At 49.2% G+C, this 18,547-nt stretch overlaps 1 protein-coding gene across 3 annotated transcripts in view; it reads right to left on the bottom strand.

Moving 5' to 3' along the window:
• Positions 1-18,547, bottom strand: part of MAP3K4 (mitogen-activated protein kinase kinase kinase 4) — a 90,929-nt gene that overhangs the window by 30,714 nt on the left and 41,668 nt on the right. For all 3 annotated transcript variants that reach the window (XM_053668729.1, XM_053668728.1, XM_053668730.1), the window contains exons 3-6: positions 16,822-18,188; positions 7,821-8,063; positions 5,697-5,843; positions 1,141-1,298 (exon numbers count right to left, since the gene is read on the bottom strand). In XM_053668729.1, the coding sequence (XP_053524704.1) occupies positions 1,141-1,298; positions 5,697-5,843; positions 7,821-8,063; positions 16,822-18,188 (1,915 nt within the window). The remainder of the gene's footprint in view (positions 1-1,140; positions 1,299-5,696; positions 5,844-7,820; positions 8,064-16,821; positions 18,189-18,547) is intronic.

Below are 18,547 nucleotides of genomic sequence, written 5' to 3' on the forward strand. Positions count from 1 at the left end.
GGCCGGAGGCGGCGCTGCATGGGGCTTCAAAGAGGAAGAACCGAGGAAAGACTGGCAGGGGAGTGAGGGGCCAGGGGACCACAGGGCACCGACTGACAGGGAAATGGACAGTCGCCTGTTTAAAATTTTTCTTCGACTAAGCCTGATAGCCTAAAAACAGGTAGCGTAAATAGAAAACACAGGCAAAGCAGAATTTCGAGGTTAAGTGTGGGAGAGACACTGAAAACGGCAGTGGCCGCACCCTCGATAAGGCCGACTCGGGAAAGCAGCACGGCAAAAGGGGGTCCCAGCTGCAGGGCGCAGAGTCCGGGGCAGAGCGAGCTCACCGCTCACCCAGACTGGAGACAAAGGAGAGGAGGAGACAGCTGGGGGTCAGGGCAGAAGCGTGGAGCAAGACTGACAGGAGGTGGGTCGCGCTGAGAACAGCAGCTTGCTCTCTAAAGCTGCAAGACCAGGCCACTCCTGTGGAAGCGGAAGCCTTCCGGAGCCTTCCAGGAGTGGGGTGCACCGGCCCCCGGGGTGGGGGGCAGAAGAAAAGCTGAGTTCAGTACCATGTCTTGAGCTTCGGATCCGTTCACTTTCCAGAGCAGACAGGCCGGGGACCACACTGTCCCCTCCCGGCTTTCCTGTCCTGATGTCTAACCTTCCGTCACATGCACACCTGCTCACAGAGATCCTGTCACCAGTGCCACACCCCAAAGCAGTGTGATGGAAATGCCCTTCTCCGCCCCAGGTATCCTGAGGCTGGAGGCCCGCAGGCCCTCAGGGCGTCCTGCCCCACCTCAGGAGAACCCAAGAGGGTTCACTCTAAGGCAGGGCGGCTCCACGCAAACCTGGCACTTGGGCTGGGTGACTCTCTGGTCCGGGGCCATCCTGTGTGCTGTAGGATGCTGGGCGGCATCCCTTCCCCTGCCCACTAGGTGTCAGTAGTCCCTCACAGCTGTCACACTCAAAACTGCTTCCAGACATTGCCTGGTGTCCCGGGGGGAAGGGAACAACCCCCGGTTGGTAACAAACGCGGGCCAGGGGCACGGAGCTCCACCTCAAACACGCACGAGAGGGAGCTGGAGGCAGCGGGGAGCAGGAGGGAGGGAGGGAGGGAGGGGGGCAGACGGGGACCCGGGGACCCGGGGCTCCTACCAGAACAGCGTTCCAGCCTGGGCCTCTCCTCCACGGATGTAATGGGTTATTTCTTTGGTGAAATTCCATTCTTTTTCTAACAGATTTTTTAAACTATGGGATGCTTGAGGTAACTGCTGTAGCATCTGGATCCAGCTTCTCATGTAATCAAAATATACCTTAAAATACAAAAACGTACAAGGAACGATTGAGAACAGACTTCACTGACTCCCGGGGCTCACCTCGGTTGCCCCGGACGCTACGTCGGAAGGCGGGACAGGAGAGGGCAGCCCGGGCACACTGCACGCTGTCCGCTGGTGTCCGAGTGAGGACTTCTCTCAAATCGCGTAACTCACCTCCTCAGCAACTTCACCATCCCTGCAGACTACTGAGAAAACACCTAAAATGCTCACAATGTATGGAAAAGTGCAATCAAGTGTTTTAGCAATCAAAATAAGAGCCCCCAGAAACGTCATTCACACACTACCAACGTCACTGCTCCTGTAAGGGGCTCGTCCAATCACTGTGACTTACACAGCAGCTTACGTGTTGAAAGGCAATGAACACACTTTGCACCACTGCTGTGATACAATTTTTCAAGGTGTATGACAAATTATGAGCTATAACCCAAATGCCCAGCTTTTCTGAAGTGGGGTTGATGGCCAGAAGTCCTATTACAGCTTTCCCATCCCTGAATTCCCATTGTGACTTATCCGCGGCTTCGTGGGGTTTCACATTAAGTAGGAGGCAGGCTGCACACCAAGGCTGCGAGCTCCACGCTGCCCCCTCAGCGTTTCCCGGCGCCGCGGCACCGCCTTCTCCCGCTGCAGCACTGGAATGAAGAAACCTGAGCAGCCCTGTCCACCTGTCACCACACTCCGCACACCCTGAGGGGGACTGGCAGTCGCTGCTGAGACGTTCACAGGGCTCTCCCAGGCCTTGGACTTCAGCATGTCATTGGGTTATGTCCTCAGGTTCACTGGCAGGAATGTTGTGAGACCTGTAACAACCTTCCACGGGTGAATTCCAAGTCTTGTTTTCATTCCAAGAAAACAGTCTCCTGTTGAGTCTCTGGATGCTTCCGGGCCCTCTTCCATCTGGGCACGTGCCCTTGGTCCCCAGTCCTGGGCCTGTGACACACATGGCCATGTGTGCGGAACCTGCAGTTATGGTGCTGCCCGGCTCTCATCCAATGGACGTGGGAGAGGAACAGATCCCAGGCTGCGGCTCTGGGTCACTCCCTGAGTGCTCCTTGCCCGCCCCAGCTTCCCGGCCCCAGCCCACCAGGGCCCCCACCTCACTGCATGCAGAGGCCGGCTTCCTCGCACCCCCACTGCTACGGCAGCCGCTGCTCCAGGCAGGACGTGTGAAAACAAAAGGAGGGAATGCCCTGCACCCTCCAGACTTCTCTGCACTGCTTCCTGGGGACCCTGCAGCCGTGCGCTGCCTGCCGCCCAGACAGCCCTGGTGGCCTTCCCTGTTGGGGGGCAGGGTCCCCTCCATCGTTCTTCTTTCAGTTCAAGTGTCAGGGGGATCAGAAACACTCTAACTGACATGTATCGGTCAGGATGAACAAGCGTCAGCATTTTGTCCTATCAGAGAGAGTATTTTGTTCTGTAAGAAATGATACATCACAAAGTTCATGTCTACTTTGTTTCTTCACCTCTCTCCTCCCTCCTCAGGGGCTACAAGTTATGACGTCAGTGTACATGCTTTTTAAATCAACCTGTCACATACAGTAATAACTACAACACACAAGCTGCTGGCATCACTGTGTAAGTGGTCAAGGGTGCACAGACACTGGGCTCGCACACACATGCTGGCGCCTCTGCGGCAAGGAAGCCTCTCCCAGCCTGCCCGTGAGCTCCGCCCGCGCTGTCGGGGCCGCCCAGGCCTGCGCCTCTCCTTGGCAACAGCACTCACTGTTGCAGTATTTAACCACCACTTTCCCACCCTTCCTCACCCTGAGGCGGGCACTGAGCGCCTGTCACACCGCCTGCCTGGCCTGAACAGCAGACACGCACTCTGTTGCCACACTCACAACACCTGCAGGATGAAAACGGACTCTGCCCCTCTGCCCGCCCCCTCCTTCCCAGGAGCACTAGCGTCCAAGTCCGAGCTCTCCCTTGTGCGTCTTCCACAAACCCCGTGTCTTGTACAGCGTGCTCATGTTTTCATTCCTCTTCAGTTCTTTTCTTGTGGTTCCTCAAGTCCTCGATCACAAGATCCTACGCTGGATGCTATGTTTACTGTCTGGGTTATTTCCAAGGCCAGGGCGATGAGCTAAGCCGTCCACAGCTTCCACGTGGATTTGCTGCTTCAAACAAATGCTCCCCAAGTTATTCTCTTAGGTCTGCAAGTCAGAAGGATGGCGCAGCACCGAGCGGACCTCTAGGTTACACCTGTCTGGCCAACAGGGCAAGCGGCACACACAAGTGTCCTCACCTGGGCTCCTTCTGTCTCGCAGATGTGCCACCTACAACAGCACCCCCACAGGGACAGCCCCTCCTTCCCTCCCGACTGTCCACACCCCTGCAGATCACAACTCAAACCAATCCCCGGACAGCCCCCAGGTCTGCAGCGGAAGATACTTACCCTCACTTCTGGCTAAACTTTAAAGCAAGTAATGGTACAATCTTTTTTGGGGGGGAGGGGTGAATATTTAGTCAACTTCTTCCTTTACCAAACAAGAAATCATTTTCTTTACTCTTCCTTCTGCTAGTTTTGGTGAGTTTCAAGAGAAGGGTGCTGTGGCAAACGTAATCTGATTGTCTACCCGAAGGCCACTGTGTGGGCTCCCCAGGTCCCAAACCTGCCCTGCACTTTCCCGCTGAGCACACTCAGGGGCATGATTTTAAAAGCATTGATGATTGCTAGTGTATTCCTTTACAGATAAGTTCTTCATCTGTAAAACGATGGAGAGAAACTAAAGAAGATTATGGCTCACACGGATAATTAGTAGCACAGCTCGAACTAAATCCTAGGCATTTCTAGCTCTAACCAGCTGCAGACTGGTAATTCACTCAAGCTGCCCTTCAGCGGCCTCACGGGTCCACCAGGTCTCTGAAACTGCAGGGCCTGGAAGGCAGACTCTCCCCACCTGACCCTGACCCTTCCTGTGCAAGGGGGATTACGTGATGGAGGGGCAGGGGGCCTTTGGAAAGCAAAACATATTTTCTCACTCTAAACCCCTGGCTGACTCACCCATGGAGAAAAATCAGTTTGCTTGTTGCTTTTTACAGTAAGTTTTCAATGATAAGGACTTCTCTGACATAAGAAATTCTAGTATTTTTAAACATGGCCACATTTCAGACATTCTGGTCTTTTACATATTTTCCCAAACAACTGGGAAATAATTTCAATGCCAGATGTGAGAGCCCTTCCCAGTCACACTCTTCTTCCCAGTCTCCTGCGACAGAGGCTGAAAGCTCGATGGGCCATTGGCACTCAGGAGCACCTGCTCGCTGTTCGGGACTCGGCTGGCCAGCACCTTTCCCGTCCGCCTTCTCCATCCTTCCAGCCCAGGAAGTGGGGTGGTATTGGGTGTGCTCAGCCATCCTGAGGTCGGACAGTGAGGTGTCAAGCCAGGATAAAGGCATCCCAAAGACCACACACCTGGCAGTGTGCTCGTTTCCTTAATTAGCTCCCCGACCAGCCACACTGTGTCATCAGCTGTGTCCCCTCTACTGAATCCGACCTGTATTTACGGTATGTTAACACTCGCCCCGACATTACGGAAGGCGGAAGAACTAGACATAGCCCGTGGCCTGTAAAGCTTTCAGTCTAATTAGGGGAACCTGAGAACAGAGAGGTGCTAGACCATTAAGTACTAAGTAGTACAGTTCTAATTACAGCTGCCAAGAATTCAGAGAAGTTTAGATAAAGCACACTAAAGGTTAAAACTGTCAACTAAGCTCTCCAGAAAAAAGTGAAACTTTAAAGTCATAGATGGGGATAAGGAGAAGGGCCATTTTGAGCAGGAAGAAGTAACGTGAAAGTCCAGAGGTCGGAAAACACAGGTATGTAGAATAAATGTGAGAAGTCTGGGGAGCTCTGTTTGGAAACACATACAAATAAGTCTGCTCCTGCCGAATCATATTATTTGCAATTCCTTGAACAAGCCAGGTTCCTCAGTGAACTTGAGTCGTCTTTGAGATTCAGCTTCCTCACTCTGAGATGCCCCCAGACGTCCCCCCAGCCAGTGCAGGCGGCCGGTCCCTCACCCTTCCCCGCACTTCAGCACAGTTCTCCCTCCAAGCACCCGCTGCTCAGTGGGGGGCACCAATTTTGCCCAGAGCTCAGACTGAGCTTCGCAGGGCTCGTCCCTGCCCCCAGAGCCATGTGGGGCCCCGTGGCGCCCCCGGCTGTTCCCGTGCAGCAGGGACAGATGCCTCAGCAGGAGGGCCCGACTCCAATGCCACATCAGGGCCACGCTGCCACAGACCCACAGCTAAACTGTGAACTGGAACAAGCTAGCAGAACAATCGGCTAGAGTTAGCCCTGGCACACACACGCACACGTGCACACGTGCAGCGGAGCAGGCCGGGAGGACACCCCGCCCCGCCTGCCGTCCTCACCATCAGCATCTCCTGCAGGTCCTCCTCGAAGGCGTCGATGTTGCAGTCAGCCTCCTCGGGGCCGTCCCAGACGCCGTGCAGCATGAACTGGTAGTACTGCTTCATCAGGAGGCCGCCCTTCAGCACCTCCTTGCACTCACGGACCAGCTGCAGGGCAGTCAAGGGTTCTGTCAGTGACACGGCCTGCCCACACCACGTGGCAGTTGTCACGGTCCCCACCTGAATCCTCAGAGCACTCAGAAAAACGGATCCTGACTCTGAACAACCTAAAATATTGTCCAGATTCTTACACAAATACCTTACAAGTCTCGACTGGATAAGAACAAGTAGTAAAAATAAAGCACTTAGTACTGCAGCAAGAATGCAGAGAAAACATCATGTAGCAAACACTGATTTGCTAAGATAAACCTTCCTACCAATAATTTATATTTTTAATTGATTTATTTTTATTGTATTCCCCCATTACCATTTAGTCCCCTTATACTCCCCTCCCACAAATAAACTTATATAGAAAATAAATCCTGTAGGAAAAGATGCATTTTTCTACTAGTTTACATTATAAGACAAGGTATACAAGAGAAAAATCTCCAAAGTCTGGTCACTTTTAATCATGATAAAGATTCAAATATACTTAGCACAGAACATGGTGGCCTTTCTAATAACTTAGCCTCGTTTACCTACTGTGATTTGTGGCTTTTACTATCAAACAACTGTCATAATCATACAAACCAAACCAAGATTAATCTGGTAAAACCAGACGGGAGCCACGGGAAGTGAGGACACAAGATGACGAGTGGAACCCGACTGTGTGGCCCAGAGGTAACACTGGGAGGAGGGAGGAGGTGGCCGCGAGGCCCTTTCCTCTGCGACAAGTGGACGCAGGCCACCTGCACGCTCCCAGGCGGCAGGGGCTACGGGCAGAGGCTCAGAGTCACATAAGTTTTAACAAGAATTAGCAAAGACACAAAAGAGCCTCAGGGTGCTACTGGTAAAGTAAACTGATACAAACTTTCTAGAATCTAAAAACATATGACTTCTAGACTACTTTCGTTTTATACTCAAGAAGTCAGCAGAGATGCAGACTGTTATATAAAGATATAGTTACCACAATGTTATTAAAAACCATCGGTATTAAATAAACTATGATGCACCTATATAGTAGAGCATTATGGCACCCATTTAAAATCTTGGTTTGAAAAATATGAAAGGGTAAAAACTCATCCCTACATATTTTTCATTTTTAAACTTGTATGCGCACACTTTAAAGTATGTATAATATGCCCAGGAAGACAAATGGATGGAAACACACCGAAATGCCACGGAGACCACCCACTCCCACCTCGGCACAGACTCGGGTCCCGCCGGCCCCGCCCCCGCCTGTCCTTCCTCAGCCCACGCCCCTCCCTGCACTCCAGCCTGCCCTCCAGAGTCAAAGAGCTCCCTACACTCAGGCTCCAGGGTGGACATGAGCAGCCTACACACACACAGCTATTCTTCACACGCTGTAATCCTTGTTTTGTACAGTGTGAATGTTCTGTAGAAACATTTCTACAAAGTAATGTTTTTGTAATGGCAACGTCATAGAGCGTAAACACTAACACACTTCAGCATCACTCTGCCAGACACAACTGCCTCCAGCCATAAAGCCCGCGGCAACGCAGGGCGGAAGCTGTCGCTCTGCGCACGCGGCACAAGTGCCTACAGCGCAAGCACGCGTCCAAACTCCTGCCCTCAGAATGTCTGAGGGGCCTTTATTTGCTTACATGTAGCTCAAAGAGAACAAAAAAACATAAACGTGAAGAACTTAAAGGAAGTAACTGCAGGTTTCCTGTCTTCACAGACTGATACCAACAGGATGCACAGGGTCCCATCACTGCCACACTTCCACAGCCCCGGGACAAGGACACAGTATGGAAAGGCTGAGCACAGTCCTGTCTTTGAGTACTGCACATAAAGAACATCTTCAGCTGCCCTGCCAACAGCAGCTTGTGAACACTAACACACACTCGTTCTTCACTATCTGCAACAAGTAGGAAAAAATCCTCAAAAAAACTTCTGAGCCTGTGGGTGCGATAATAACTGCCAGACGTTTTACATGTTTTACAAACAGCCTCTGACACCAACCTGCTTAATACTCAGCAGGGAGGGCTCCCCGGCCGGCCTCTGCTCCAGCCGCAGCTTCAGACACTCGTGGATGACGTTCAGCAGCACTCGGCAGAGTACGCGGAAGGCAGGCTCGAACGACGGGAGGTCCATGGATATCAGCTCCTCCCAGGACACAGGGCTGCACTTCTGCTCTGGAGGGGGTGGCGGCCTGGACAGCTGCACGTAATCGGAGCCCCACATGGGGTCTGGGAACTCAGAAAACTGGAATGGAAATTCAACGGAAGTTAAAAGAGCATACACGAGGTTGTCGTTATAAACTATTATTCTCTGGAGCTGGCTGACAAATCTATAAAAATCAAATCTATACAGAAAAAAAATCTTTAGAATAATTTAAGATTTTAGTATTGACCCAGAAAGTTCTAGAAGTATTAGAAAACTGAAATGAGGACTGAAACAAAATTGTAATTATTTGTCAAAAAGGTATAGTAGAAATAGAATCAAGGACATCTTTTTCATATTTTTATTAAAATGACCAGAACACCTATTTTTAAGATTATATGCAGTATTATGCACAACTATCCCTGGACTGAGAAAACCAGAAAATTATTAAAATTCGAGAAAAGACTATAAAACCAGGTAACCACTTATGTAACACAAAAAACAGTGGATCCAACAAATTTTGTGTCCATTTTCTCCTAAGCTATTCCGAATAACACTGATAGAAAAGTTTAAAAAGTCCCTAAAGCTGACCCGCTGGCCCCACTCAATGTCCGCTAGCCAGTGCTGCCTGGCACCCTGGTGTCGCCCACCCGCCCGTCACGCCTTCTCCCCACGAGGCACGGGGTCTGGAGCATCCTTAAACCCACTGTTCTGAAGCCTCTGGCAGCATCGCGCCGACCAACCAAGGTCAAAGACTTCACCTCCTCTTCTTGAGAACACCAAAGCCATCCGAATTTGAAATTCTCAGCTTCCCTACAACTTAAAACAGCACCGATGACAGGTGTTCTGCCTCCAGCTGTCATTTGGACCTGTGCTCCCTGTCATTTCGGGGACTCGGCAGGTCTCCCCCAGCCACATTCTCTCATGTCCGACACACACTGGTGCATCAAATTAATGCCGACTCTCATTTCCCTCGGCAGGCAGAGGTTTCTGCTCAGACACACGGCTTTAAAGACGGCAGCCTGCGGTGAGTGTGAGACATGGACACTCCTGACAACACCTGGGTTTGAACGGTGAGTGTCAGTGGGAGCTTGCGACGCACCGCGTGTCTGCGTGTACCTGTAGGCTGCTCAGACTGCCCGTGAGAACTAAAACATGACCGGCCATGTTGGCGCACAGAGCAACGCCGGGGCCCACACATGGTGTTGGCGTCCCGTCCGTGGCCGGAGGAGTGAGGCTACGGGAGGACACACCGGACTTCCAGCCTGGAGCAGACTCACGGAAAGCCCCGCAGCCTGGCACATAGGATAACCGGGGCAGCAAAGACTGCTCACCGGGGGGTGGAAACGGGCTTCCGCCGAGAGTGACATGCCTACGTAAGTGACGGTTTAATGCCACAGAGTGCGACAGCAGGCAGCGGTTAAATGGAAAGTGAGCACGGCGATATGGGTGGACCCAAAGCAGAGACTACGGCCCAGCAGTCACAGAACAAACAGGGCATTGCATTGTCTTCTTGGAGAAAAGTACCTGCATTACACACAAAGACATTTATACGTGCACAGAAAAGTCCAGAAGATACCAACCAACTACTACTCTGAGCAGGGGTAGAGGATAAAATGGTAACTTCACTTTTTCACCTACTTCAAAAAAAATGAGTAAAACAGAAGCAAGCATATTAGTTCACAAAGTGAAGAACTAGATCACAACAGACTTTATGTTGTCCTTCACAAGTCAGTCCTATGTCTCTGGACTAGGGGGTCACACCACCAATTACAACGCCTGCGGGGCCAGCAAAGTGCTGCAGCTGAGAGCGTGGGCGGGGTGGCCGTGAAGAGTGAGCAGCGACAGCTGTGTTAACGGGAGCCCCCCAGGTGCTGCCAGGTGGGTGATAAAGGCCCAGTGTCAACAGGCCTCCCAGTGTGTCACGGAAAACAAAAATTCCAGACTTCCACAAGAAGTCTTCTCATTTTTAAATGCGAAGAGTCAACACTGACCTGCGCACGCACACGGGCTGGAAGACGTGCCGTCTTTTCTCTCTCCGTCTCTGGCAGGGCCTAGCAGCAACGACACCCAGCAGTAACAAACACAGGCCATGCCCGCATCTTCATTTCTAAACACCATTCTCCAGTAAGAGGCACCAGAGTTCCCTAGAGAACTGCTGACCTCAGGACTGGGACAGGGAAAGTACGAGAGGACGCCGAAGCGTCAGAAAGTGCTCAAAAAGCCCACGAGAGGCAACAGCCCACACAGAGAGATGGGGACGTGTCTACAGGACCCAGAAGCCAACTGAAAGAGCTCCAATGGATAAAGCAGAAACAATTCAAGAAACAAAATAAGTAACAACAGTACGAGATGGTAACGCAGACTAAAATCAAATAATGGGCGTTCCAATGGCTAAATGGGAGAGAAGAGGCGAGTCTCCCACACAGAGGAATCACAAATACCAGTAATACATGCACACACTCCCCATCCCTGGGGTGGGACAAATTTCCCGCCCCTTGAGCAGGAGCTGAGCTGGGGGACTTGCTTCCTAAGAATGGAGTGTGGAAATGAAAAGCAGGGAACTTATGGGGGGTCCTGGCAGACACCACCTTAACCAAGGGACCAAGGTCGACCTCCCCTGTGACAGCGTAATGCCTCAAGGGCACTTCAACCAGGGTGTTCGTGCCCAGGCCCATACACCCGGTCTGACCATGAGAGAGCAGACAGAATCAGACTCAGGGACATTCTATAAGCCACTCAGGCTGTGATAAACAAAACAAAACAAAACAAAACAAGGCAGAAACCACCAGGGATCAGAGAAGAATGGGAGGGCACGTGGGTCACACGCAGCACAGCGCGTCCTCGACCAGACCTCGGGGCAGGAAAGGCACAGGGGTGGAAGAACAGACACCTGAACAGTGCCTGCCATTCAGTTAGCAGGATTTTGTACCAATGTTACTCTGTTCATTTTAACAAATGTATCTGAGCTAAATAAGATTTCAATCACAGAGGAAGCTGGACGAAGAGCATATGAAGCTCTGTACTATCTTGGCCAGTTTTCTAAAAACCTAAAATTATTCCAAGATTACACATTTATTCAAAAAAGGAGACTGCAGTTGCATGGGGGCAGTCTTGACATCGAGGAGAAGTCTGTTATCTATGTTTACAAGGTCTCTTGCTTTAATTTTTAAACTAAAATTATAAATAATGTTAAGTGTAAATAATACAACAAAGCCTACCCTTTGCTGCAATAACTACTGGGGAGGGTTCCCAGAAACCCCTGCACTGCTGAGATGACCCCTGCTGACCTTGAACGAAGGTCAGAAAGGGACACTCTGCAAGCAGTAGTTGTAGGGAAGGAGCAGGACTTGGAGGCCAGGACACCGGCACAGGTTATGTGAAATGGCTACTGGACACGCTCACTCCCAAAGCTCGACGCCAACCAAGCCTCAATTACAGGGACACAGGTCACAGCGGAGGAACAGGACACCGTGCTCCTGGGACACTTTCAACACCACGGGAACAAGGAAACCAGGAGACAAACAGGTGGGCATGAAAAAGAACTAGGGTCGATCTGGGCCCACAAGAGGAGGAGAAAAGAGTCCCGGTCGGCCTCTGGGCTCTCGCTTTCCCACCTGCATTGTCATGTCGTCCTCGCTACCAGGAATGAAACTCTGGCTCACAGTGTTTGTCCTGCTACTTAGATTTCAATAAGTTTTATGTGATGGCCCAAGAGTCTGGCTTAACAGCAATTTCTCTAGATAAGAATTTCGGAGATGCCAACAACCATTTTACAAAGCGAACCTTGTCAATCAGAGACCACATACGTCACTGGAAATGTGTCCTGAGGACATGGATGTACAGACGCTGGGGAGCTACAAAGTTATCTAATTTTGAACAAAACATTTGGCCAGGTATGATATTCATAGTAACAAAGGCAAACTGCAAATAGATTTTTAGTATCATTAGTTGCAATTTTTTTCAATTTAAAAATTGTAAAATAATAAAATTTTAGAGGAAAATTGTTTTATAAAGCATGCTTACAAGCCAAAAATTAAACGTAAGATCATATGTTATTTAAACTCTAGTTACAAGAATCTTAATCATAAGGAATAAGAATATAAAGACATAGACGAAAAAAATCAAGTATCAAAACTGTATTTCTTATTTTCTACGAACCCTTCAACTATATTCATTACCGTTATCCCATAAGCCGGAAAAATAGCACAAACTGGAAGACACACAGAGTATAATGTGAGGTTGCTCAAAATGTTTCTAACAACTAAGAGTGATAATAAAGGCATTCTCAAACCTAACAAGTGTTACACTGCTTAATATGCCCTTAAAATACACAATTATTTGGTAATTAAAAGATAAAATACATTTTAAAAGCAAAAGTATAGAATAGTCTAGCCATACTGACTTACAGAAAGTTTCCATGGAGGGAAAAGTCGCTAAACTTCTTGAAAATAACAGTTTATACTCACCCTCTCCAGCATTTCACTGTTTATGTAAACGTCTCTTTGAGCCTCACGACAACCCTGTGAGGTAGGCAGGACGGTACTGTGACCATCTCACAGACACGAAGACGTCGGGTCGGAAAGATTACGTCCTTCACGGAGTTACAGGGTGAGAAGGAGCTGAGTCGGGGAGTGGGACCCGGCCGTGTGCCTCCACGACTGTGGGCCCTTCCCCCAACACACCCAGTGCAAAGCCTGGAGCAAAGCCACCCCGGAGGGGCGTGCACACGCACTCCCACACGCCCTCTTCTCCTTCCAGAACTGTGCTCCCAAAATGGGAATGAAAACGAAGTCGTACTTGCCCACTGCGTTCACCATTTCGGAGCCTCATCTCAGTAATCTGGATTAACCTCCAATACAGAAAAATTTCTACCGTAGCTCTCAGTTACTCTTTCATTATTTAACAAACACCACATTTTACAAACCAAAATTTAAAACAGAGCCTTCTGTACTTCATTTTTTATGAAGATTTTATTTACTTATTTTTACAGAGAGGGAAAGGGAGAGAGACAGAGGAAAGAAACATCAATGTACCCTCCACAAGAAACCCAGCCAGCAACCCAGGCATGTTCCCTGATTGGGAATTGAACTGGCGACCCTTTGGTTCGCAGGCCGGTGCTCAATCCACTGAGCCACACCAGCCAGGGCTGTACTTCATTTATTTATTTTTTTTTAGAAAACAATCTACAGAGGATTTTAATAAACAAATCTTTAATCACGCACATATTAAGCTTCTAATTTGTATGTTTCCTTTCTTTCACATCAAGGATAAAGCCATTTCAGTCACATCTTACTTGGCCAAACGAAGGCACACACCTCTGGCGGAGGAACACCGCCACAGCTCCCTGCTACTTTTTGAACGTAGGTTCTAACAAAATGTAGTAAGCTTGTTCTCAGCGCTCTTCTTGTTCCAACATATCTAAGGGCGCAAAGCACCTCGTCAGCCGCGAGGGTCACTTTCCCAGAAGGCCTGGGGGCGGGGCGAGTGTGGGCAACAGCACACATGGTGCCTGTAAGAAGCCCGGACACGCCTACCCGGGCCCCTCTCCCCCCAGAACCGCTGAGTCTAGTCACAGCTGCACTGAGAGGGCCACTCCTCTTTGCTCTCATCACTTCAAAACTAGGGCTTCACGATACAAACCCAGCAAAACCTCTGTCTGGCTCAAGTGTCCTCACTGGGGCTGAACCGCTCACACCAAAAACCTAGACCAAAGAACGTTACCCCCGTCTGAAACGCACCACGACCCTCCTTACAGCTCTGCATTCGCTTCACTGACTGTGAAATCTGCAGTGTAACAAAACCTCACCGTAAAACTGTTATTCACAGACGAAAGGGGTACAGCTCATTCGCTATTAAAAAAAGATGTACATAAACATACCATTCTGAGTTACGGTATTGTTCAAAAGAAAATCACAGTACAGATTTACATTTGAGATTTCTAATCAAAACAATACTCAAAGTAAACTAAGCTCCAATAGCTACGAGGTGTTAACTTACTCTGCAAACATCGTACTGTATTACATGATTGCTTGACCAGCCTCCTAAGGGTTCATGACCCATCAATTTAAAAATAATTTTTCCAGATTGTGTGATAAACTGAGGTTTGCTTTTTTTTCGTAACAGTACAGACACAGGCACATAGCAACAAAATGTAAAACTGCAGCCCCACACAGGTAGAGGGAGCCCCACAGTCTGGGTCCCTCTGCTCTCAGCCACGAGCCACGCACACTGACCACGGAGAAGCTGCGTGCACTTGCACTCTCAAGGCCAACACCCAAGTGTGGCCCTTCAGTCGTGCCACCCCCAGCAGCAGAGAACTCCTACAGGTACCCTTTTGCAAGGAGTCACCCTTCAGCTTGTGACATCTTGAAATTAACTTTCTTAACTGTCAAATTGAAAAGTGTACAAAACCCAACTTCAAACCACTTCCTCTAACAGGCAGGCTCCTTTCACAAAAACCTTCACCAGCCGAACACGTCTTTCAAAATAACTAAGACTTCCCTTGGACCTCCGTCACCAGTGCTGACCCTCCCCAAACGGTGCACCTTTTCTCCTTTGGTCACTCTCACACATCCCTACAACTCACGTCTCCTCAACATTCGGTGGCCAACACTGGCCATGCTCTCGAAAAAGGAGTAAGCTATTGTGAAGAAGAGAGGGAGAACTCTGCACACCCATGACCTTGGATGCTGTATTCAGGTAAAAGTGCTTTAGCATCTTCGTGGCTTTTTATTTTTTTTAACTTTTTTATTGATTATGCCACTACATTTGTTCTATTCCCCCCCTCCATTCCCCTCCACCCTGCATACCCCTCCCCCACCATTTCCCCCTTTAGTTCATGAACACGTGTCTCAAATTCTTTAGATTCTGTATTTCCCCTATTATTCTTACCCTCCCCCTATCTATTTTCTATCTACCGTCTATGCTACTTATTTTCTGTACCTTCTCCCCCCTTCTCCTCCTCCCACTCCCCTGTTGCTAACCCTCCATGTGATCTTCATTTCTATGGTTCCGCTCCTGATCTAGCTGTCCTCTTAGTTTGCTTTTGTTTTAGGTGTGGTTGTTAATAACTGTGACTTTGCTGTCCTTTCACTGTTCATATTTTTTATCTTCTTTTTCTTAGGTAAGTCCCTTTAACATTTCATATAATAAGGGCTTGGTGATGATGAACTCCTTGAATTTGATCTTATCTGAGAAGCACTTTATCTGTCCTTCCATTCTAAATGAAAGTTTTGCTGGATAGAGCAATCTTGGATGTAGGTCTTTGGGTTTCATGACTTGGAATACCTCTTTCCAGCCCCTTCTTGCCTGTAAGGTCTCTTTTGAGAAATCCGCTGACAGTCTGATGGGAACTCCTTTGTAGGTGACTGTCCCTTAGCTCTTGCTGCTTCTAGGATTCTCTCCTTCATTTGAATCTTGGCTAATGTAATGATGATGTGCCTTGGTGTGTTTCTTCTTGGGTCCAACTTCTTTGGGACTCTCTGAGCTTCCTGGATTTCCTGGAAGTCTATTTCCTCTGCCAGAATGGGGAAGTTCTCTTTTATTATTTGTTCAAATAAGGTTTCCACTCGTTACTCTTCCCCTTCTGGTACCCCTATAATTCGAATGTTGGAGCGTTTAAAGATGTCCTGGAGGTTCCTAAGCTTCTCCTCATTTTTTTGAATTCTTGTTTCTTCATTCTTTTCTGTTTGATCATTTTTTTCTTCCTTCTGGTCCACTCCATTGATTTGAGTCCCAATCTCCTTTCCATTACTATTGGTTTCCTTTGTATTACCATTCATTTCAATTAGTTTAGCTTCCATATGTTTCTCTAATTTGTGACTAAAATCAACCAGTTCTGTAAGGATCCTGATAACCAGTGTTTTGAACTGTGCATCTGAAAGATTGGCTATTTCTTCATCGCTTAGATCAATCGGTTCTGGGGCTCTGAGCTGTCCTAGAGCCATTTTTGGTCTGTTGGCGCCGTTAAGTAAGCAGAGCGAAGCCTTAATTGTTTACCAGGACAGGGCAACCCAGGTCGCTGGTTTGTGACGCTGTGAGTGGGGGCGTGGTCAGAGAGGGAGCAATGGCGGTCCTCTCCGCTAGCCCAGTCCGTCCAGTCACACCACTCGCCCCGGGCCTGTTTATCCGATCGGAATTGTGCAAGCCTGCTGCCCCGTGCAGGCTCCCCTCCTCACTGGTTTATCCGCACGCAGATGCGCGACCTACCGCAGACAGCCGCCGCACCTCTTCCCTTTGTGCTCCCATAGCCAGCCCGCGCTCTGCGCCTTCGGCTGCTCGCGCACCACCCATTCGGGGATTTTTTCTTGCCAACCTGCTCAGCTGCTAGCTTCGCTCCTCTTACCGGTTTAGCTGAGCATTTCGTTGTCTTTGGACTCCGTATTGTCGTTTTTCTCTGTGGCTTGGTTGTGTTTATTGTTGTTAAAAATAGTTGTTCTTAGATTTGGTTGTGCACAGAGGCCAGGTGGTTCCACCTACACCTCCATCTTGGCGGAAGTCTCTTCGTGGCTTTTTACCGACTCACATTCGGCTGTGGTAGCCCAGGACGGGCTCCTCCCCTCGTCATTGACACCAGGTCCGTCCCTCTCCAACCTGCATTTCTATGGCTGCGCTTCTCCCCTCCACACACCACCTTATACCTAATTCACTAAGTTTTGTGCAGTTTTCATAGATCCGTTTCCCCATTTATCACAACACTTGATAGAAATGTTTAAACCTACACTTTAAAATAACTACAACTTACACGTTAGAGAACTCTCAAGACTGTGAAATCGCAATAACAACACAACACACACCGTCACTCACAAGCAGTAATGGAATTAAGTACAACAGCAAAAGAGGCCTTCTGGGAACCTACCTCCACTGGATGGTCACTCTTTACCAGGGCTACCCGTGCCCTTTGCAGGGAACCGTCCATCAGCTTGTGCAGCCTTAAAATGAGCTTCCTCAAGCCCATCTGCTTCAGGGCTTTGTCTACGAACGGTCTGTAGATGGAAGTCAGACAATGTCTGCGAAAGCCTGCTTCCGTGCTGCAGTCAGCTGCTCCCCAGCTGCCAGCCTCATCCTCCGACGCAACCCTCTCGAGCTTCTTAGACGGGCGGCTCTGCGGCTGGAGGGTGCCAGTGTGGTCAGCAGGGTGTCCGGTCTCGGGGACCCTTGGATCGGGGACCTGTTCTTCTCCACTCTCGTCTGCGCTACTTTCCAGCTCTTTCAGATCCCCTTCGGTGTCGTCACCCTCATCTTCTGGCTCGTCGTTGCCTTTGGACGACCTAGGGGAGGCGATTTCAAACACTGGCCAGCCAATGTCTGACAGATTCTTGATGCCCAAAACAGTGCCCATAATCCTTAACTTCTGGTTTAGGTCCTTTGTGATGTTTAGCCACAGGCAGAGTGCCTGCACCCTGTCCTGGAAGTCCTTTGCGGCGTACTTCTCGTAGTCCTTCTGAAGAGCCTGCAACGACGGGTAAAGTGCTTCTATGTACTCCAGCAGCTGCATTATCCGTTTCACCTGCTCGAAGGACACCCTCTGGCGCTGCAGGTGCTCGTGATATGTTGAGTGACCCACAGCCCTCGTTCCAGGAGGGGCTCTGCACTGCCCTTCCAGCGGAGTCCCATTAAAACTGGCTCCATTTCTGACAAAGGCGTAGCTCCCATAGTTAACTTTGAAAGTGAGGATTTCATTGATAATGTCTGGTATGGCTTGGCGGGCTGTGTATAAAAAGAGGTCCTGGTCGTTGATGGTCCGCCCCGCGTGCCAGGCTTGTAGCTCCAACCAGATCAGTTCGTTCGAGCGGTTAAACCAGAAAGCGGATGTACTCTCCTGTCCTCTCTGCTCCCTGTCCTTCTTCTTGGAGACTGAGGTAAGCTTTAGAAGAAGTCGTAAAGTCTCAAAAAATTTCAAGCGGTCTGCCGGGCAGTCGGTCCTGGAAGTCTGCCGTGTGGTCCGCGCGATGGGCACGGGCACAGACACCGGGAGCTTGGCGTGGCTGCAGCCGAGACTGAGGTAAGGCTTATTGAGATCCACGTCCGGGATCGGCTTCTTGGGCAGGGACCCGCCCACCGAGTCCAGCATGAAGGAGCACTGCACGTTTTTCTTGTGGTCGCGCTCTGTCGTCCTGATGGCCGCTCGGATCTTTTTTTCCTGCTTATAGCTGTATTCTTCCACATTCTCCCCGACCTTTCCAGTGTCTTTATGTGGCGGCTGGCTTGATGCATTCATTTTTTCTATTAAAAAATAAACATAACAGTATGTTACCAAAAAATATAAAGCTACTCTCAATATTTTCAATAAAGCTGACAATCACATGTACTTGTATCTTTAGGCAAAAATCTACACCTTAATTTATTCTACTCCTTGGTTTCTTCTCAGCCACAAACAATGAACAACAGCATTTTAAACTTAACCTTAAGAAAACTGAAGACGACATAAATTAACTTAGTGTCATTTGCCTGGCCTGTTATCCTGGCACATTTCATTCAAAATGAATGCAAAGAAAGTAAACATCACACTTTTCCTTCAAACGATGGTAAAAACTTCTTTTAACTCCAGAGTTTTTCAATGAAAACACGCTTCAGACACGTGT

This window comes from Artibeus jamaicensis, unplaced genomic scaffold, assembly GCF_021234435.1.
Source record: "Artibeus jamaicensis isolate MK-2021 breed Jamaican fruit bat unplaced genomic scaffold, CSHL_Jam_final contig_497, whole genome shotgun sequence".
NCBI lineage: Eukaryota > Metazoa > Chordata > Mammalia > Chiroptera > Phyllostomidae > Artibeus > Artibeus jamaicensis.